The sequence below is a fragment of the Ictidomys tridecemlineatus genome, chromosome 10, assembly GCF_052094955.1.
Source record: "Ictidomys tridecemlineatus isolate mIctTri1 chromosome 10, mIctTri1.hap1, whole genome shotgun sequence".
NCBI lineage: Eukaryota > Metazoa > Chordata > Mammalia > Rodentia > Sciuridae > Ictidomys > Ictidomys tridecemlineatus.
Window position 1 is genome coordinate 111,666,009 of NC_135486.1, and position 23,655 is coordinate 111,689,663.

The 23,655-nt window shown below is 35.2% G+C and overlaps 1 protein-coding gene across 4 annotated transcripts in view; it reads right to left on the reverse strand.

Moving 5' to 3' along the window:
- Window positions 1-13,583: 13,583 nt before the first annotated feature.
- The window catches only part of LOC144367644 (cytochrome P450 3A4-like), a 165,318-nt gene continuing 155,246 nt past the window's right edge, over window positions 13,584-23,655 (reverse strand). For all 4 annotated transcript variants that reach the window (XM_078024762.1, XM_078024761.1, XM_078024759.1 and 1 more), the window contains one exon: window positions 13,584-14,562. In XM_078024762.1, coding sequence (XP_077880888.1) covers window positions 14,366-14,562 — 197 coding nt within the window. In that variant the 3' untranslated portion in view covers window positions 13,584-14,365. The remainder of the gene's footprint in view (window positions 14,563-23,655) is intronic.

Here is a 23,655-nt window from a genome sequence, read left to right on the forward strand (position 1 = left end):
GCAGTTTCTTTGTGGAAACTGAGAGGGTCAAGGAGTAAGTCCATGGTAAAAATCTGGTTCAGGAAGAACAGATTGAAAATTCACCTGGGGGTGGGTACTTCTCTGAGAGAAACAAAAAGACATGAGTACTGAAATAAGATTAATGCAAAATAGCAGGTGTAGCATCTGAAATCATTTTATGAATATTATGAAAATGACAGAATATTGTTTACTAGGAGGTGGAAGACCTGAGAAACTGTCCACATAACAAGGCCTAACAAAGCCTAATAAGGCCCTTTTTATGGACATAAATCTTTAACATTTTCAGAATTATCAGGAATGTAGACACAACATTAAGTTAAGTTAGTTAATGCCATCTGATTTTTGTAAAATATCTTTATTGCCATGACCTCTACATTCAGTAGAGATTTATTTGTTACTTAGGGGTAGATAATTATACTATCAAACACTGATTATGTCTACTTGTATATGAGGTTAGGAAAATATGTAGGCCTTAATCTGACTAAAAACTTCTGGCTCTGGCAATTTTTATTATCAGGCATTCTTACCTAAAAATTTTTCTTTTGTTGCCTCCAGTCTTACTTATTTTTTGGGGGGTGAATACACAAGTGTACATTTTAAGTTATATTAAAATAAGTGCTGTTTGTTTTAAATTCCCAGGAATGGCTGTGCTTTGGTTTTTAACTGTTTTTGCTAGGTGTTTAAGACCAAGCTGGTCAAACAGAACTTTTTCCTACCTATTGGTGAGAGTCAGCTGAGTTTTCTTGGAGGAAACTCTTAGGGAAATTGTGAGCCACATTTCAGCTCTGCTAGTGCCATCTGCATTAGGATGGATCAAGGTCTTGCTGACCATGTGGCTTCCCTGGAAGCATCAGGCATGTCTCCCCTTTTTAATGACCCTCCTCTTTTTCAGCATGTACACTCATTGGCTTTCTGTTCTCCAGTAGTCTCATTAATCTCCCTTATTGGGAGGTTATGTGGCCCAGAGTTGCAAAGCTCTTCCTCCTGTCCTGGGTTCTGGTTGACTCAGAGGGCAAGAGCCAAATATTGTTTTTCTTGGCCCCTTTATTTTAAACTTATTTTTTAAGTTTGACCCTAAGCATCTAGCAAGTCAGTTATATCAGTCTTAAACTGAGAATACTCTGCTTTAACTTTAATGTTTATAACTTAAAGTTATTTTTACATAATACAATATTTTTATTTCACTTATTAACTTATTTAATGATGAGGATTGAACCTAGTGACTCACACATGCAAGGCTAGCACTCTACTGCTGATCCATAACTTTAGCCCCTTTACCCTTAGTTTAATCCCTTTTAATTATTATCTTCTACAGATGATGGTTTAATATCTCAAATTAACTTAGGTTGTGTGTTCATGAAGTATTACCTCTGTAAAACATTAACAGGCATCAGTTATTGTTAGTTTCAGAGCAGGCTGAACAAATGTTAGCTTCACTTGTTTGCCTCAAGTCTGAACACTCAACCCCACTTAAGGTTGAACACTTTCACCCATCTGTTTTAATGGAAACCCACATCTGACCCCTGCCTGGTCTGCCTGAAGGCAGAAGATGACACCCTTAGCAACTACAGTGATACAATCACTGTATGCCAACAAGGCAGGTTGTAGATCCAGAGAGCCCATTAGATTTTGACTATAAAATCTCTCTCTTGCCAGGTACCCCTCTCTTGTTCTCTCTTTCTTATCTCACTTGTGCTCTCTTTCATTCTCGCTCTCATTCTCTTTCTCTTTCTCTTTCTTTCTTTCCCTCTCTAATATCCTTTGTCCTCCCCCTTGTACTTTCCTCTCTCTCTCTCTCTCTCTCTCTCTCTCTCTCTCTCTCTCTCTCTCTCTCTCTCTCTCTCTCTCTCTCTCTCTCTCTCTCTCTCTCTCTTCCCTATTAATCAGACAATGGCAGTATAAAGGTCTATTGGTTGTTCTGAGTGTCATGGTCACTTTTTTAGTCATAATAAATATACAGGGCTGTGGATGTGACTCAAGTGGTAACACGCCCTCCTGGCATGCGTGAGGCATGGGTTTGATTCTCAGCATCACATACAAACAAAAGATGTTGTGTCCACCCAAAAAACTAAAAAATAAGTATTAGAAATCTCTCTCTCTCTCTCTCTCTCTCTCTCTCTCTCTCTCTCTCTTTCTCTCTCTCTTTAAAAAAAGAAAATATAAAGTGAAATTAACAACAGTAAAAACATATCTAGCTTGTATATAATTTTGAACCCTGGCTAAGTTATATATTATATTTTTTATTTGAGATCATAGTAATCTTTTTAATAAAATCAATATTTGAATATGAATTTAAATTAATCTTTTTAATAAAATCAATCTTTGAATATAACTTTAAATTAACTGAAATCTGGCCTACTTTGAAGTTATTTTGACATGCTGTAAGGTGGGTGGCAGAGCCTTATCTCAGGTAAGGCAGGGCTCTTCACAAATCTTAGGTAAAGTGTTTTAGTTCTAAAGCTGATCTTTGTCTCTCTTTTTAAATATTATTTTATAAAGCTTACATATATTGTTTTCTGACTCTGTATAAATGTTAGCTAGCACAATATGACATACATCTGAAACACTAATTAAGAAAAGGCTGAGTGCTCTTTTTTATGTGAAAAATTGAAAAAAATGTTTTATAATCTTAACTTTAAGCAGATCAGGCTCTCATTATCTTTTAAAATGCCTTTAAATTTTTATATCCCAGTGAAAAAGGTAACATAAAGTTTGGTTACAAAACATCAAATAATATAAATAATTTCCCAATAAAATCTATTATCCTTATAATTTTAACTTATCATTACAGACAATTTTAGTTTGGAGAATACCAACTTGATAAAATGTTTCTTTAAACCTTTTACCTTAAAGACTTGCATACCTGAAAGATATGAACATATTTAATCTGTAAAGAAGAGTAATTTACCACACTTCTATTGATGTTTTTATATTAACCAAGGTTAGCTTTTAAAGAAAAATCTAGATTCTGTAATGTAGGAAAATACTTTAAAATAAACTTTGCTGTTTAACCAAGATTACTTGTTCTAGGGGATAAAATTAACTGTCACAATGTAATAATTTTTTTGGAAGTTTTTGTCATTTTAGCATATAAGTATATCAGTACATTAATATTTATCTGTAGGGAATGACCTTGAATAGTTTTAACTATTTGTGTTACATACATAACCAACTTAGTTTCATATAAACCTTTTAATATTTATCTTTTATATGTAGACCTCTATATTAATTAATTAGGCCCTTTTGTTGTTTACTTAGATATATTATAATTATACTTTACCACATAAAGACTTTTTATCTTGAAACAGTTTTTACTAAATATAAGTTTATATTAGAACCTTTTAATAATTTTTAATCCATTGATCCTTCTTTCTGTTTGTACCTTAAAATAACCAGTATACATTTCTGAATTTAGATAAATCCATTTTAATAAGGTAAAATATTTTGTTATTTATGGTACTTTAGTTGAAATGTAGTTGAAAAATCTTGACTCCTTGTATGTAGAATTATGCCTGTTGGGATTTTTAATTTATAGTAACCTTATTTTATGATAACTCAAAATATTTATTTAAAGAGAGAGAGAAAATTTTTTAATATTTATTTTGTAGTTTTGGTGAATACAACATCGTTATTTTATTTTTATGTGGTGCTGAGGATCAATCCCAGTGCCCTTCAATGCCAGGGGAGTGCATTATATCTTGAGCCACATTCCCAGCCAGACACAAAATAATTTTAATTTCTTTAATTTACCAATTTATGAAAACACCAACATTGTTTGAGTATTTTGTCTAATGGAATTTAAGGAGTTGATAGTACTTGATATTATATTTAACAGTTAGCATTTTAACTTTGTAAAACAATTAGATCTCTCTAACAAACACATTCATGATTAATTTTATATGTGTTTAGATGTAATTTATGTTTTTTTTAAAAAACAAGGTATCATACAAGTGCTCTAAATAGTGTTAGTAATACTTTTTTCAGTTGAAGAAAAATCCTACAGACAATGGATATCAGACACCTTATAAAAATTAACATTTTAACAGATTTTTAACCATCTAGAAACAAAACTCTCCATTAGTAACTTTAACGACATTTGTACTTTTATTTATTTTTCCAATTTAAATTAAAGCTTTTAAATTATATTTACCAAAGATATTTGGATCTATTTTGTAAAATTTTAATGTATGAGCTCAGATGTCAATTTTTTTTGTACCAAATATATGTAGACATAGCAATACATGTTGATGGACACTACATTGATGCACTCACACAAAGCAAACAGACAAACAAAAGCCTTGTAGCTTATTTTTAAAAACCTATTAGATTGAGAGTAAACCCTTGTAAGTTTGCCTTAGAATAAAGCAGAATGTAATCAGAAAAACATATTAATATAGGCATATTGGATCAAAGTTATCAATTTGACAAATATAGAATTTTAAAAGTTTTTCTGACCTTTTTCTGAGATAGTCCTGTTCATCAAAGTTAAATAGAGTTAAGGGAATATAGAAAAATGAAAGGGTATTATTTTTTTCTGAAGAAATTTCCTAAAGACGCAGCTCCATTGGTGTCCTTGGGAGAGTGCTCAAGGTTGGGGTTCCATTCTAAACTGTTTTTTCTGGTTTCTTGGATAGTGGCCACCAAATTTTAGCCTGATATTGAAAAATCTTTGGACCACTTTTTTAATAGTTGGGAGTTATTCATGCTTGAAAATACTGAGAGACAAAAGCCAAATTTCCTAGACAAAACTATGCTTTTTGTTATACAATTTAGGAATAATAATTTTATAAAACACTTTAGTTTTAATCTGTCCTCTATAGGAACTCACATGATTTACCCAGTTGGCCATCTGGCTCAGTTCCTAAATGAAGGCAATCTCCAGAATGCTTTTTTTTTTAACCTTTAGCTTTTACGTTTGGCAATACTTTTATTCATGTTAAAAGCACTTTACATTTTAATGCAAGCTGTAGTGAGCACAGTTAAAACCATTTTAACCATTTTTTCCCATTTGAAACAAACTGAAGTAGAAATTAACACAGAACACAAAGGGAACAAACAAAAACAAACCAACAAACAAAAGTTCTGAAATTGTTAAGAAAATAAGTCAAATGGATCCAGGTAGAGATCTCTATAGAGCTCCCTTGTCCAATGATGTTGATAGAGGGAAGGAGTCCTGATGAAAGAAGAGCAGTAATGAGAATAAGAAAAGGTCCACGCACAATACACAGACAGATAAACACAAGACAGACGGCTGGCAAACAGACACTGGACAAATGACAAATAGCAAAGCAGAAGCTGGAGAAATGACAAACAGCAGAACAGATGCAGGACAAGCAACAATCAGTAAGATCACATAGGGAGAACTCTAATGGGGCAGAGATCATGTCTCCTCTTACCCCCAGGAAGAGATGAAGCTGCAGGGAGGCCTCCAGTGGGAGAGAGACAACATCTTGACCTGCCCCCAGATACAGACAGATGAGGTCACACAGGGAGAACTCCAAAGGGGCAGAGACATGACTGGTCCTGCCCCCAGGTACAGGTAAGGGCCCACTGGAAGGCCTCCAGAGAGACAGTGACAACATCTCATCCTGTCCTGGGAAAGGTGTAAGCAACAGCATCCAATATGAAATTTTCCCCAGGGAGTCAAATCACCATATCTGACAGGCCAGCAGGAGGCTTTTCAGAGCATCCTAGGATGTGGCCGAGGTTCAAAGGCCCATGATTGGAGGCAAATATGGTGTGAGGGTAAGGAAGAAATGAATCCTGTATGAGACCCAAGATGTTATAGTTAAAGCTTCATCCCAGAGTTTCATAAACTGACTTTCAGACCACTCTTCTATAACCAAATCAAGTCTTTATTGAAACACACTAGTGGCCACTGACCAGAATATAAAGCTGATCCCCTGATCAACCCTGAACAATCACAAAGGTGCTCCTTATAACCCTGAAAACCACCAAAGGGTCACTTTAAGGTTTAGCCAACGCAAGCAAGCCAGGTTACAGAAGCAGGAGAGTGCAGTCAAGTGGCAGGGGGCTATCCAATCACAGTTGGATCAGTCACCTTAGTTACAGAAACAATGCCCCATTAGGTAGTTCCGTGTCCTTCAAACTTTTGATAGCAAAAGAAAAAGAACATCTTTACCCAGTCATGACCCTTCTACTTGGCATGGTTATTTTATAGAATGGAGGCACAAAACAAAATGGACTCACATTTGATTTTACTATCACAGTATTTAATGGCAGGATTTGTACAGAACATATGAAACCTACACTGCCTTAAACATTCTCCTCTAAAAAGCAGCAGCAAGTTCTTATTGCAACTGTCTACAACACATTATGGGTTCTTATTTTATATTGCATATTTTCTTCTCATTCTACAGGACAGTTCCTGAACTTCGGAGGGTCCCCATTCATGTAGATGAAAGGAATTATAGAGCATGCTGGGCCATTTATTCATGCCACAGTTTTCTCCTCTGCTACTATGGGGCCACTTTTGCAGAACTAGCTATTTCATTGTTAAAATAGCTGCCAGGACTCTCTTATACATCATTACTGTTTTCCATATTTCTCTCATTTTTTGAGATGGTGGGGCAGGGGTTGTATCACATAGAACACTCTGGCATGGGGCTGTGATTATGACACCTCTGAGTTGCTGGCCAGCCAGGCCAAAGGAACACCAGCTTTTGTGGGTTTTCATACAAAGGGGGTTGATGCATGGGGGCAATAAACAAACTGTGCTGTGACTGGCCACCTTGGTGGACATAAGTATGCCTGGCTCTGCACTGCCATCTGAGCATCACCAGTTGGAGGAACACACTCAACAAGAGGGAGAATGGCCTGGAGATGATTACTCAGTTATTCATTCCTCGCAGTAGCACTCAGAGTACATAGGGAACTCAGCCTTCCCTCTGGCTCAAGGCAACCAGATTGTCTGACAACAGATTTTGGTGACACTCAACATGTCTCACATTTGTGTGAGGTAGAGGGAAGTCTCATTGTTTCAAAATGCTACATTTGCCATTCAACCAGAGAATAATATTACTGCTTCCAAGGATACATGTAAAGTTAATTTTAAAAAAGGGCTAGATGCTGAACAAGGAGCATGGCATGGAAAAAAGGAAAAGCCCCAAAGCTTTATGACCAAGTTGTAAGAAAAAAAGTCACCAGAGGCTCTCATTGGACCTGCTGTGATTGAATAGATCGTGTTAACCGAAATCTCTTCATCAAAGTAGCACCAAAATATCATACACACACCCTTTTTAGACTGAAAATACTACATTAAGGAAGGGTCAATATACCAAAGAGACATGCAAATGAAATGCCCTGGCAGAAAGCCAGGCTGGTCCTTGCAGGAACACTCAAGTCTGAAAATGTTTCAACTATGAACCCTCAACTTATCTTAGCTCATCATTGTGCCTTTGGGGTGAGGGGGGGCTCTCTAAATGGATTTGGGAAAGAGCGAATGTATTGTTGGAGTTTTTGTTGTTATATATCACCTACATGTTACCTCCCTCATTGCCTGGTTCAGTTTCTAAGTCAGAGACTTGTCAGGCCCTTATTTATAAAATGACAATCATGGTGACCTGGCTTTCTTTCTCACTTTATAGATATGGAAGCTATTCACATGGGCTATGTGAGAAGCTGGGAATTCCTGGGCCAACACCTCTGGAATTTCTTTGGAATGCTTCTGTAAGGTGAGTATGGTTGAGTTTCTTCTTTTTCTTTGGCAAATAAAATGTCAGTTTAATGTCATTGGTAAAAATGCACTTCTTTGGGAGGAAGTTCCCAACTCTCATTCTTTTTGAAACAGTGTGCAAGCTCCATCCTGAGCATGGCCAGGTTTTTTGGGAAGCTCTGTTGTCAACTCTTCAAGAGCCTTAGTGGAAATACTCATATCCCTAATTGACCAGCATTTGATGCTCATGATGTTGCTCAGACTTGTACATATCATAAAGAGAATGTTTAATTTGCCTTTTCACATTTGAGCAAAAATCTATGAAAGAGAAGATGTAAAGCACATTCAAACATTTCTATTCATAACTAGATCTCATGAGTAGCTTTATTTTAAAAAGTGTTCATAGATATATTTGAAACTACAATTTCTTGAACAATGCAAGTATTCATATTCATATTTGCACATACATAATTTCTTAATATCTAAATCTATGATTATTTCCATGGCAGTACCCAAGTATTACTACTAAAGGTACATGTAGAGAATTTGAGAGATGAAACAAAAGCAATCTGCATTTTTTTATTATCCTTCAAAGATAACACCTTATCTGTGAGTCTTAGAAGGGGAAAAATATGAAAGAGATAAGACAGCTCTTATCTATGGACTTCACATAATTAACCACAAGACGAGTATGGTTTTTCAACAAGGTCAGATTTAGTGATATAAAATGAGCATAAATTGGATGATTTAAAAAATTATTAAAATTTAAGTCAATTGAATGCAGTATTCCAAAAGAAATGTGAATTTGTGGCTTGCAATGGTGATTAACCTGGTTAGGTGTTTGACTCAGGGCCTGACTACTGGATAGAAATTCATGAGCTCTAATCCACATGGTCAGAGAATATGCTGCTCTCTTCTTAGATTATCTTTCCCAAAGACTGAGGCTTCCTAATTAGATTCTATTTCTACAATTTGGAGACTTAATGACCACTTGAGTGTTTCATACTTATGTTCTCTTTGGAAAAACAATCATTTAATCTTCACACTTCCCAGATAAACTGTTTACTAAACAGCCCCTAAGGTTCATATAATTGGGGTCTCCTTGTGCATCATGAAAACATCACTGCTGAAACAGCAACAGAAAAATTCTTTTTAAGTGTTAGAAGCAAAAACTTAGAGCAAAGACTTAATTTATTGATTCCCATGGGTAGGTTGGCATCTCCCCATCTTCTCCACATTGATCTGGAAAACTGGAAGGTGACTCCATTTTGTCAATCCTCACTTATTCTTTATCACTCTACAACATGCATGAGAACCACTGTTATGGTGTTGGTGTCCCCCAGAAGCTCATGTGTGAGGCAATGCAAGAAAGTTCAGAAATAAAGTGATTGGATTGTGAAAGCCTTAATCTACTCTACACTATTTCCTCAGTAAGGATTAACTGGGGGGCAACGGTAAGCAGGTAGGGTGTTGGTGGAAGAGGTGGGTCACTGGGGGCCTGGCTTCAGGGCATACATTTTGTCCCTGGTTAGTGGAGTTTCTGTCTGCATCCTGATGCCACGTTCTGAGCTGCTTTATTCCTTCACACACTTCTGCCATGTTATTCTGCCTCACCTCAGACCATGGCAACAAAGGAAGCTGTGTATGAACTGAGACCTCTGAAACTGTGGGCCCAGTAAATCTTAGCTTTCTACATGGTTCTTATCAGGGTCACAGTAGTGAAAGAAACAACTAAACTAATCACATCAACATGGTCAACTTAGAGGCGACTTGTGCCTTGAACTTCCTAATTTCCCCAGTATTCTAGGGAGATTCATGAGAGAAATGAAAAAGATCTAAGGAAAATCTGAGTGAAGTATCCTTGTGAATTTCCCTGGGAAACTCACTCACTTTCTCTCAGCTTTGTTTTTTTCACATTCATGTAGATGGTATGATTCAAATTTGGCAGGATTTCAAAAACAGTGCATGCACATAAGAAAATGACACAGAAAGTCAGGCTTGCTTTATATTCATACTCAAGGATGACTGTCCAAAAAGTGGCACACAGCTGTAGTCCCAACCACTCTGGAGGCGAGGCAGGAGAATCACAAATTCAAGGCCAGCTTGAGCAATATAGAAAATATGGCAATACCTTGTCTCAAAACAAAAGAAGGATAATCTCTTCAATATGTACAATATTTCAAGAAAATTCAAGATGGAATCTAAATTCCCTTTTCAAATATCTCATTTATTTTTTCTTATTTGCCTTTGGATGTCTTAGAATAAGAGCTTCCCTCTAATTGCCAGTGATGGACCATATTTCAGTCAGATTTTAAGAGATTGGAAAAATTGGTTCCTCAATTAGAATCAGGGTTCAATATTTTCAAAATAACAATATAAATTCTTTTGTTTCTCCTCTCATTGTTTTTAGCAATATGATCCCCAATTTCATGAAAAGTATGGGAAAATGTGGGGGTGAGTATTTTGGAAACTTCCCTTGTGTCGACTTGTTGGATGGGGCACTCCAGGGTAAGAGGACAATCCCACCCAGAGCTATTACTGATAATTAATTATTATAAAGCTTTTAGGGGCTCCTTCTCCTGCCAAGGGTCTAGTATTTCACCAGGTGTCAAGGTTTATGTCGAAGAATGTCACACTTCAGACTTTTCTCAGTCTCTGATGACCCAAACACTCTTGGACTCACCTTCTCTCCAGTGTCCAGCTTCTACCCCTATTTCCATTTTTTTTCTTTATTAGGAGCCTTTAATACTGCATAGGAGACATTAAGTCAGACCTTTCTAAAATGTGCACTATGCATGGCTTAATCTCCTTTCAAGATTGTCACTCTAGTAAAAGCAATTTTTATATAAATCAGGTTGTTATTATATACATTTGAGCGAAAACTGGAGTGAGAGATGAACAGATTGGGAAATGATTTGACCTCTGCTTTCTTTCATTTTAAATTTTTCTGCAAGTGTAAAATCTTGGGGATTTCATTTGATTTTCCCTGTCAATTAGGAGTTTTCAATAGAAGTATACACAGGGATTTCTCTGCCTACCTCATTCTATTGACTTTGATGAATGGACTTCCAGTACATTTTAAACCACTGTGTTCCAATGACCTTGTGTACTTCATAATCTGCTATGGTGAAATCAGCTAATTTCAGCAGCCATTTTCTTAATAATGCTTGATGAAAGCAGTTTCAGAGGTATTATTGTAGTTCTTGTGTACCTCAAGAAAATTGGAGGTGGCTTTGCCTCCTCCTCCCTCTTCATCTTCTCTCATCAAGTCCTCAAAACTGCAGAGATGGTCACATTATTCTGCCTAACTGGCATGGCCCATAAAGGCCATGTTGTTGAGTGGAAAAAGTACACGGGGCTGAGTCTACACTAATACTGTCTCTTGCATCTTAAGTACTTGTAAGAACTTAATAATTTAATTTAATAGATAACAATAATTTAATTGTTGTCTATTTTCTCTAATCTAATATCCTTTCACATCAGAAGAAACAATTGAGAGCATGAAGAGAGAACCTTCAGAAGTGGATAAAATCTTTGCCCCCTGTGCTTCATTTATGGTGTTAATATTCACAATATACAAAGAACTCAATGAGCTTAATACCAAAAAATCAAATAACTCAATCAATAAATGGGCAAAAGAACTGATCAGACCCTTCTCAAAAGAAGAAATACAAATGATCAATGAGTATATAAAAAATGTTCAACGTGTTAAACAATTAGAAAAGTGCAAAATTATTTTCAATGATTTTGTAATTATGTCAAAATGAAACTTATTGTTATGGATAAATAAAAAGAACTAATGAAAAATTTCAAATTACCTTTTGTCTTTATATCTAGAAGAGATATTATTTTATCCATTATAAATATCTTATACTTTATAATCCTTGGAAAACCAGAGCCTTGGGAACTCGATTCTCCTCTAACTGTGGGTGAAGTTGTGTTTTGTGCTTAGATGATCCCCATCATTAACCAATATGGAGACACATTGGTGAAGTATCTGAGCCAGGAAGTGAAGAAAGGTGAGCCTGTCACTGTGAAGGAGTAAGTAACAGGCCAGCTCTGGGGTTCTGAGCTGTTTTAAGACCTTCCAGCAGCCTGCCAGGGAACTGAAATTACCACTGTTGAGCTGCTCCCTGACCAGACAAAAGCAAGTGTGTGGTGTCACAACCACAATGGGCCAACCAAAAAGAAGAGGCTCCCAGGAGAAGGCAGGGCAGCTGGGACATCTGTGTACAGAAGACAGAATTAGTTTATCTACTTGGTCGTCAATGTGGATATTCTGTAAGTCAAAACACATGTTTTACAATGAAGAATGTGATCACTCAGAAGTTGGGGGTAGAGCACAGGGAATGTTGATTAGGGGAAAGTTTCTGGTACCTATTGATCAGGAATAGAAAGATACAATGCAGGCTATGGAACAAAAAATCTCTTCATGGTTGCACTGAGAATGTCAGCAAAATGAAAAATATAAAATATTCCTACCACTTCTTCCTCCAATTTCCAAAGAGATAGGGTCCTGAAAGAATACGGATTACAACTACCACATTATTTGTTGTATAAAATGGGTTATTTTGACCCATGTACAACCTCTAATACTGTAATGAAAAATCTGAAGGGAATATTTTCACCAGGTTGTGAGATCACCCAAGTACATTTTGAGGAGATATTCAATATTTTAACTGAGGATATTCTTACTCATTACCTTTTGCAAGATTTTGCCTTTGGGGCCAATTCATATCCTGGAGTGCAGGACCTCTCGGGAGCTGTAGCAGTGGATGCAGAGAAGGGGGGGGGCAATGTTTCTGCCTCTCAGAACAGTGTGTTGCTTTTATGTGTTGTGCTAGAGAGGAATCAGTTCTGGGCACAGACTGTGCTTCGGCAGGACCTAGGTCAAGGTCACATATCTTGGATCCCCTACCAGGAGTCAATTATAACACCCTGGTCCTGCTGAAGATCCATACTTAAATCATCTTTTATCATCTACACTCCACTCACTGATGTAATTTGTCTGATTATGGGTGTCTGTCACTCTGTGACTGAACTCCTTGAACTCAATACCTAGTGTCCCTAACTCCCCTGGCACAGAGGCAGCTGCCTCATGGCATTTGATAGGAGCATGGACTAGTCATTTGTTCAACAGATATTGTTGACAGTGTGTGAATGTGCTCATATCACTTCTTCCAACATGTGTACTAGGAGAGTAAAGCAGAGCAGATTAAAATTTTACATTTTTTTCGCTACTCAGAATTTTGCGGAGCTACAATATGGATGTGAAGTTCAAAAGTTGGAAGTGCTGAAATTGGAGGAAACTGGCATTGAGGAACTCATAACCAACAAGACAAGGTCACTCTAAGCAAGAAGTGTAGAGTTAGGGGCCAAGAGAAGTCTTGATCCCATGCCAACTGACCCCCCAGACACTACCCTTAAAAGTTTCTCTATTTTGCTCTTTATTACAAAAACAGGAAAAGAGTAACTCGTTCCAGAGTGCAAACTGTGAGGTTGGATCCAAATTTTCAGAAGGCCAAAGTCAAGACATATTTAAGGATGAATATCTCAGGTGTCTTGGGGGCAGGTTACTTGGCTTTGAAAGAGTCATCAACTGTGGAGAGTATGAGAAGCTGGCCCAGAACACTCCAGAGACAAGACTCAGAGGATCTGAGCTCTCTCCATCCTCAGTGAGGCTGCTTAAACCATCTGGATGAGAGGGAGGGTTCTCAGGCCTTAACTTGTATTTAACAGTTGTGCTGGAGAAACCAGGAAGCAATGTTTAATCAAGTGGAAGATAGATGTGCTTCCTAAAGCTGGTAGAAAATTCAAGGAGCTAAAGTGAACAGGACAAAAACCCTAAAATGATTAAAAAATATAAGCACCTAAAATAAGAGAGTGGTCAAGTGGCAGAAAGGTTTATAGATTACTGTTAAATAAAATAAAAAACAGTTCAACATCAAATGAAATGTGATAGCATTTCAGTCCTTAAAAACTACACATTTATATAAAAATGTCCATACTGACATTTATCACATTAATAATAGATAGGGCTTATTGTGATGTTCTAGAGCCTTAAATGGCTATAGTCATTTATTTTTTCTAATGTTTGTTTTCTAAAACAATTACCACTTTGTAAAAGACTTCTTAAAATTTTCTTAAAACAAGAAAATTTTAAAATCACATGTATGCCATCTGCACTAAAAGACCTCAGAATATGTGTGAAACAGCCTCTTAAGGGTGGATTTCCTTTCTCAGGAGCCCTGTACCTTTCAGGGTAGAACTTTTCATGTTCTGGCCAGTACATGGAGTTTTGATGAAGACTATATGTTGGTATAGCCACATTTGTTCTTTTGGGAATGAGCACCCCATTGAGTTCAACATCTTTTTTACACACTCTCACAATTCTCTCAATAATTGTATATAATCTGAGAGTTTCATTCACGACCATGTCCAGATACTTCATCTCAAATAGTACATCATATGTAACAGGTGTCTGGCAAGAAAGAAATTTTTGTGAATTAAGATTTGGAAATGACTTAAAACTCTGTTGACACAGTACACTGATGTTTTCAGAGCTCCTCAAATAACTCATATTGGTAATATTCCATAGCATTTACAAAGCATTTACTAACCATCATGATTTTAGAACTGCCCAATGGCACACTGAGATGCCCAGAGATTTTACCTCACCTCTTCCCTCCAGGTGCCATTCACTGATGTTATTTGCAAAGTCTCATCAATCTCTTTCTGAAGCTTCTTATGGACATCAGGGTTGGTGGCCAGTACATACATAATAAATGAAAGAGTGGTGCTAGTGGTTTCATAGCCAGCCATGATAAAGATAATAGACTGAGCTGCAATCTCCAGATCAGATAGACCTAAAAGGAGAGGAAAGACAATTTAGTCTAAGCAGGTCCATGCACAGTTTACAGTTTACATGAAGATAAATCAGAATGATGATCCAAAATTCCATGAGGAAAAACTGGAAGAGCAATTCATAATTTTCCTCATTCTGCCATCCCCTCACCACGAACACAACTGGGTGATTTCAAGGGACAGTATGGATGTCAAACAAACAGTATTTTTCAAATGTGCCTTGCATATCATGAAAGTCGTTTAGCTATAAATAGTGGGTAGCACTCTTCTCCTGGGAAAAAAATAAACTTACTCTATCTAGAATGTAGGTTGAAGAACCTTGAAAGCATTTACACTACTGGCATCTTTGCAGGGAAAATAAAGGCCATTATTTACAGAACTATACTAAGCCACAGAAAAATTTTTCTACACAAACTCTGGTCCATGGACCAGCAGCATCAACAGCTTCAAGGAGCTTATTAGAAACACAGAGTTTCAAGGTTCGCTCTAGAGGTACCAAATTGAAATCTGAACTTTCATGAGTTAGGGTCCACTCTGTTCACAAACTAGCCTAAGAATCATCAGGTAATAGAAGACCTGGGGAACCAGTCTTCAAAATGGATGATCTCAGGGTGTGCAGAAACTATACAGAGAAAAAAAAAACAGAAGAGTAGTGATTAACCAGAGTTTAATGAGTGGTATTAAAATCACACAAGAAAAAATGTGTTGATACAGGGCATTAGGCAGAAGCCATATGACGATGGGGTTCAGTGAGTGGAATTAACATTGCTTATCAATCTTGGGCTGAATGTCATCTTTCCTAGTACACATCCCCTCTATTTGCTGAACTTCATAATCATCAAATAGCCTTTGTGATAGAAGGTGTTGTTTCTCTTGACTTTTCTCCTGAAAAGTCACATTCAAGTATTCATCTCATTGATTGGAGAAATGATTAGAATTTGTTGATACTCGAATACCTGAAAGAAACATGGTATACATTCCAACCATGTAATTCATAACAAAAAATAATGCAAAATGAGTGTGAGAAAGATCTACATGGAATTCTAGCTTAAGGAAGCGTTCTATGATGCTATTGTGGAAAAACTCAAACCAAGTTTTCCCCACTACTGGCATAAACCCAATGATACTGAAATGAAATTGGATTATAATCTTAAGTTACAACTGTTCAGCACAATCTGGTAGCCACTAACCATATGTGTCTATCTAAATTTAAATTTTAATGTATTAAATCTAAATAACAATAGAAAGTACACTTCTTCAGTAACATTACCTACATGTCAAAAGCTTTGTAGCCACGTGTCCAGTGCTTACTGTATGAACAATACGTATATTTAGTACTTGATTCACCACAGAAAGTTGTAGTGGAATCTGGGAGAGGAGTACTGTTTAAACCATGTACATGGTCTCACATAGAAATATTTATATTGCTCAGTCTGCACTAATATATTTTATTTTAATATCTCTGTTCAGAGAAATGATATAGAAGTAACTACAGTAGTAATGGTGACATTACACTTCCAGATTTTGGTTTCTAATACCGTCTCTCACTTAAAGGAGCCAGGGCTTCTAGAAAAAATTGGTGGTTCCAGGCCTGATCAGAGGAAATAGACAAGGAACCTAGAGTTTCTTGCACCAGAAAGCAAGAATGTTCTCCCAAAACAATATGAGAAAACATATATAATACTGTATATGTTTCTACAATGTGGATATATATCATTATATAGTTATCAAAACTGATAGAATGTACAAACTCAAGAACCCTTAAGTTCACCTATGAACTTATGGGTAAGGTGACTTATCTGTGATGGTTCAAAAAATTGATATAGCAATCTCTATGCCTTCTTTTCAGTATTGTTATGAAACTAAAAGTGCTATAAAATATAGTCAATTTTAACAATCAAAATATAAGATGAGGAACAGGAGAGGGAGGAGGAATAGAAGGAGAAGGAAAAAGTTGTTAAAAGACTTAAGCCCAAGAGAATTTGACCATCAAAATAAAAAATGATAGCAAGAGAATAAATTCATAGTATATAACATCATACTGACATAAATAAGAATGGAACTCTCTTACAATCTAATACCAACTCATAAATGTATGGTAGATGATAGAATGATAAAGACAGCAGTTTGTAAACATCATAATTCAAATGCTTTCTATCAAAAATCATCCATGTATGATAAAATTAGTTGGTGAAAGTATGCTGAGGAATAGGATGTTTACACAGTATAAGAGGTTTCCCCCAAAACATTCTTATGAATTACATGGGAAAAGTTAATCTTAATATCAGATGAAGCTAGTGAACACATTTTCACCCAGTATTGCCATTGACCCTCACCACTACTGGGACAGTGAACCTCCTGATTGGATGTACAAATGCAAATATCCAGGCAGAGGTTCTGATTCAGTGCATCTAAATGAGGTTGTGAATCAGCATTTGTTCTGATGTCGATGGTAAAAAGACAACAGACTAACTTCATGACTGAAATGCTTTCTCCTAGTTTCCCTTCAATTTTTGAGCCTTGTTACACCTGTATGATTCTAGACAGTACATGTGGGCACCATTTGCAATATCCAAATGTGTATCTTCCTGCAATTTGGTGGAAATCTATTTTCTCTAGAAAACATGTACATTTTCAGGATAATTTGCTTATTTGAATTTCCCTGTCAATGGACCATAAAACATTCTTTGTTACCTTGGTAGGGCTCCCTGTCTTGGGAATTCTGGGAATCAATCATTAACTGGAGAAAATCAATGCGGTGTGGAAGCAGAAATGGAAATGGAAATGACAAAATAAGTCATAAAGTCAGAAGTAAATCTGGAATGTAGCATTTCACCTCACTTCTTAGAATATGGATCTTTTAAGTCCAGAATTCTGGCTAGTGTTGCACAACCTACCAGTGGAAAAAACATGCATGTATAAACCATGAAAAACAGGATATTTTCCTGAGAGAAATCCAGCTATGGTGTCCAATATCTGTTGGTCTTTGCTCTTCCTAATGCTGGGTTTGTCTCCTTCTCCTGTCACACCTGCTTGCCCACGAAGTGGTCCTGGACTTAAATTATTTTAGTTTGCCTTAATTCTTATTCAATGGCCACACTGAATACACTTGGTAGTTTCAAATATGATTACTAGCTTTTGTTTGTGTATCATCAAATTCTCCACCCATTAGGTACATGAGTCAATATTTAGTCACACTTGGGGATGGCTGTCCTGCCTCCCTGACCTGGAGACATTTTTGTGCTGACCTCCAGGCAAAGCAGAAGGCAAAGCTGGGTTAGCATATCACCTTGATGATCACTGAAGAGCACGGCCTGATTGTGGACATGAAAAGACTCAGATTTAATATACACATACTTCACCAGGTGCCCAATAGGACATTCCTTTGAAGAATGTGCCAACTAAGATGTAAATGGCTTGAAATTGCAATGATTGTTCACCAGTCTAAGATTTGGGGAATACTTTTTAACAGTAAAATCATTTTGAAATAGGATTTTTATTTTTACAGTTTACTGAATGGGAGGGAAATGATAAGGTTTTTATTTGAATGATATTTCTTTCAAGACATAACATCATGTCTATTATTGTATCAAACATTGTAAATCTTACTCATTATCAGTTTGCCTTTTTTAAATTTGATCTTAATTCTAACCAAAATGTAAAAATTCTCCAGTGCAAATCTTAAAGTATTCCATCAACTTTAAAAAATGTACAGAGAGGGACTGGGGAATGAAGCTCAGTGATAATAGTATTTGCCTAGCATACATGAGTCCTTGGATTCAATCCCCAGCACCACTTACAAAATTACATGTACATTTGTATATGCACAAGTCAGATGTACATGGTAAATAAATGATCAGAAAGCGAACATTGTCATGTCACCATGACCAGGTTTTACCTTTTCTTTATTTTCTAGGTGTTTTTGTTTCCTCTTCATTACAGCATTTTTTTTAAAAATCCAGAACACTTTTTGAAAACCTGTAGACATTTAATGCTTGAAACATTGGTCTAAGGAATGGAAATATCACTAGAAAGAAAGTGAAAGAAAAAATAAAGAGAAACCTTGATGAAAAGGAAACATCCCAGGAGCATTGATCATTTTCTAAAAAATACAGAAGAGAAAAATCATCAGTTTTCTCAACCAGCAGCCATTCCCTCTGTGGCTGGTACTTGGTGTCTAGTTCATGTCTGAGCAAGGGCACTTCATACATGGGGTTGCAGCCACCATTGCAGTGGATCAGCAGCTCCATTAATGCAAATGGACTGAGCAAAGGAAAGGATTAAATTCCCTGGCCCCTTACCCTTTTGTTTATTGGGATAGGGTCTCTGGGTAAACCAGTTCATAGTCTGTGCTATATTTAATTATGCATTGAGGAAGGAAATGTAGGCAGGATAGGTACAATTTGGCCTATGTTCCTCAGCTGTCAAGAAATGAAACCATAAATCAATAACAGATGGAAAATCAGGAAACTCCGACCAAAGTGGAAATTAACTGTAGAACTTTCAGATACAGCTGTCAAGCATCAATGATGGTATCCTGAGGCAACTAGAAGTTGTTTTTAGGTGAATTAAGGTGAAGACATGTTATATTACACTTAGGAGAAGTAGCAAAAGCAGTGCTCATAAACATATATCTACAGATGTATACGTTTTATAAAAGAGAGTTCTCAAGTAAATAGTCTAAGTTAAATCATAAAATGGTGAAAAGAGGAAATTAAACAAAAGGCAAGAATAAGGAAGAAAATCATAAAAACCCAAGTTGAAACAAATGAAATAGAAAAGAAATAAAATTGACGAAAACAAAAGGTGTCACCTTACCCCTTTGAAAATGTCATATAAATCGCCAAACCATTAGCCAGATTGACCAAGAAATACAAAGGGATAACAGTTTCATATGATAATATTTTCTCTCAATATGTACTAGAAGGGAGCATCTGGATCAGAAGGTATATCTACTTTTATTTATTCTTGGGATCTTCACACTCTTTTCCAGAATGGTGTGAATTTCCACCTACTATATGTAAGAGAACTTTTTCTTCACATCTAGCCAGCATTTGTTATTTTTTCATGCATTCTTTCTTTTTTTGATAATGGTCATTCTAACCAGGGTGAGATGATGTCTTATTGTAGTTTTGATTTTCATTTCCCTGACACCAAGTGATATTGAATAGTTTTTTCATGTATTTTTAAATCATTTTTATTTTTATTTTCATTTTTTGAGAAATTACTATTTGGAGCATTTTCCTATTTTTTAAACTAGATTACTTGAGAGTTTGGTCATCAAGTTCTTTTAAAATTTGTTATATTATGGAAATATATATCACTTATAAATGTAATACTCTATAGATATATAAAACATATTTTATATTAATTTATTCATTATCTAAATGATTGGAACATCTATACATCTAGATTTATTTCTATATTATTCTGAATACCTGAGATGTGCATAAAATCTAGGTATCCATCAATGCATGGATAAAGAAAGTGATATATATATATATTTAGTGTATATTATAATATAAAAATTATGTATTTATAATATATATTATAATAAAAAATATATATACCCACACATACATATATGACAAATGGAACATTCATCCATAAAGAAGAATGAAATTCTGTATTTTGTAGCTAAAAGTGGATAGAATTAGAGGACATTCAGCTTATGAACTAAACTAGACACATCTGTACAAGTATCACATGTTCTTTCTCATATGTGGAAGGTAAAAATATTTGACCTGAATGTATGATAGTGATTATTAAAGGTTGGAAAGAGCCATGGCAGAAGGTGGATAAAGAAAAGCTCTATTTCATATGTGTATGCTGTTTATATGTGTTAAGACATCACATGGAACCCCATTTATTTGCATAACTCATACATGTTAATTAAAAATAAAATAAATATTAAAAAAGAAATGAATAGCAAGAGAAATGAAAGGAGAATTTATTACTAACATTGGAGAAGTATTATTAAATAATTCTAACAATTTAATTGTTCACATATATTTGTGCAGAAAATCCTAACAAACACAAACTACAGAAATTGATTGAGAAGTAAATATACAACCTGAATAAACTTGTAAAATGTAACATGATTGCATTAGTAATAGAAAATTATTCACAAATACAAGCCCAGATCTGGATTGTTTTAATAATAGATTCTACAAAATAAAGAAATAATACCAATTATTCACAAACACTTCCAAAATTAAAAGAGCATTTCTGAATATAGTCTAAAAGGCCAATATTACCCTAATACTAACACCAAGCAATGACAACACAGGAAATAGTTGTGTAATACACCAAATTTATGAAATAAAATGTCAACACAGAGGATTGTTTCAATTGATGCAGAAAAAAACATTTGGTAAAAATCAAAACCAACCTCCCCCCCGGAAAAATAATCCTCAAAAATCATTCTTTTGTGATAAAACCCTCAGCTAATTAGGACTAGGATGAAATTTTGTAAACCTGATATAGGATATCTATGACAACTTGTAGCTTAATAATGTAATAGTTTCACCCCAAATCAAGAACATAACAAGCATCCCTCTCTCACCACTTCTCTTGGAGTACTGTAAGTAATAACAAGTTCACCAGCATTTCATGATACAAGATCAGTACACAAAAATGAACTGCATTTCTCTACACTGTGATAAGCAACCCAAAAGAAAAACTAAGAAATTAAAAAATAATTCTATATTCAATGACATTAAAAAGAATAAAATACATAGGAATCAATTTAACAAAGGTGCAAGACAAGCACAATAATAACTACAAAGTATTGTTGAAATAAAATAAAGAGGATCTACATGACTAGGAAAAACATCTCAGGTTTGTGGATCAGAAAACTTAATATTGTCCAAATGGCAATAGTATTGAAATTGATTTGCAGATCCTAATGCATTTGTAACAGAATCTTAGCTGGCTTTTTTGAGGAATAGACAAGTTGATTTAAAATTCACATAGAATTCAAAGGGACACAGAATAGCTAAAATAATGTTGGAAAGTGAGACTAAAGTTGTAGGACTCACATTTCTTGATTTGAAAACCTACTCCAAAGCAAAAATAAAATGTGGTCCTAGAAGATGGGTAAACATATAGGTAAATGGAATAGGATTTAGGGTCCAGAAATTAACTCACATATCTATGGCACATGGAATTTTGAGAAAGGTGCCCTGGTTATTGAATGGGGCAGACACTCTTTAAAAAATGGTGCTGAAACAACTGGATAGCCACATGCAAAAGAATAACATGTTGTCCTCACCTGGCCCTGAATGTAAAACTTAAATTAAAATGGTTGGGCAACCTTAATATCAGAGCTAAACTACAATTTTTAGTAGTAAACAATAAAAAGTATGTAAGTCCATATGGTTTCAATCAATTTTTATGTTTGATACTTGAAGCACAAACAATAAAAGAAAATGACATAAATTATATATTGTTTAAATGTTAAGTTTCCAAGACCTGTTGAGTTTCTAACATTTATATAAATGGCATCCAATTGCATGCATCTACACTCAATTGCTTTTCTTTTGTGAACACTACAGCTTTGAGATTAATACATTTTAAGATTTTGAAATCCAGCTCATTCATTTTAATGGTTGGGATATGTAATACCTCCCATGATAGGAATAAACTGCAAAAAGCTAAAAACTTTGTGCTTCAAAGGACACTATCAAGAAAGTAAAAAGATATCTATAGAATAGGAAAAACATGTTGCAAATCATAATGTGTAAGAAACTGTGTAAGGAATATATGAAAAAGTATTTTTTCAATTAAATTAATTAAAATTTATTTTTTCTTTTATTTTTAATTTTTTCCAATTAGTTATACATGACAGTGAGACTAAAGTTGTAGGACTCACAGTAGAATGCATTTTGACACATTGTACACAAATGGAGCACAAGATTTCCTTCCTCTGCTTGTACATAGTACAGACTCACACCAGTAAAATTCTTAAGCCTCAGAACAAAAAGACAAATACTTCAGGTAATTGTGGGCAAAAGATATGGATAGACATTCTTTAAAATAATGAATCTGCATTATCTTTCCTATGTACATATATGAACACCTAATAGTGAATTTCCATCTCATGTACCTCCACAAGCCTGGCATCCTAATTAGAAGAAGGTATACTTTATGTTGTTATAAATATGTCATGCATATCTAAAAAGAACAAATAAAAAAGTGATTAACATTGCTTGCTATCAGTAACCAACAGGAAAATGCAAATCAAAACCACATAAGTTGCCATCTCACATCCCCTACAATGTCTAAAATAAGAGATGGAAACAGGAAGTGTTAGAAAATAAGTGAAGCAATTGGAACCCTCATACACTTTGGTAAGAATATTAAATGGTACAGCTATTATGGAAAACACTGACAGAAGTACTTTGTAAGGCAGCAATTTCACTCCTGAGTATACACTCAGATGAAATTGAAAACTAGAGTTCACAAACAAGTTTCACACTAATTTTCATAACGGCACCATTCACAAAGGCCAAAAGGTCGAAATAACTTAAATGTCTATCAACTGATGAAAGGATAACTAAATTGTAGTATATCTATACAATGGAATATTATTTGGCCATAAATATGAAGTACTGATATACATTTCACTTGGAAACAAAATGCTAAATGATATCACTTTGCATCACAAAAGACCACATATACCATGTCACCATTTTTATAATGTATACATCATATGCAAAGCTAAAGAAATAGAAAATACAGTAGTGTTTGTTTAGGGTAAATGATTTTGAAAGCTGACAGTTAAAAGATAATTAGTTTTCTGAGTTTTGACAATGGTGAGGGCTGCACATATCATTTATCATGCTATAAATTATGGAATTTTACATTTTTAAGGAATCATATAGTATGTAAATAATATCTTAATGAAGTTGTTATTTTAAAAGAAAAAAAGAAATGGTGATCCACATACTAAGTATAAGAAAAATTGGATGGAATACATCTGAACCAAGGGCCTTCTTGGCTTTTTTCACAAATGGATCTTGTGGATTGTTGAGGGAATTGACATTAACTCCAAAAGATGTGCTAACACTCACGTCCATGTTGTAGCTCCCCAA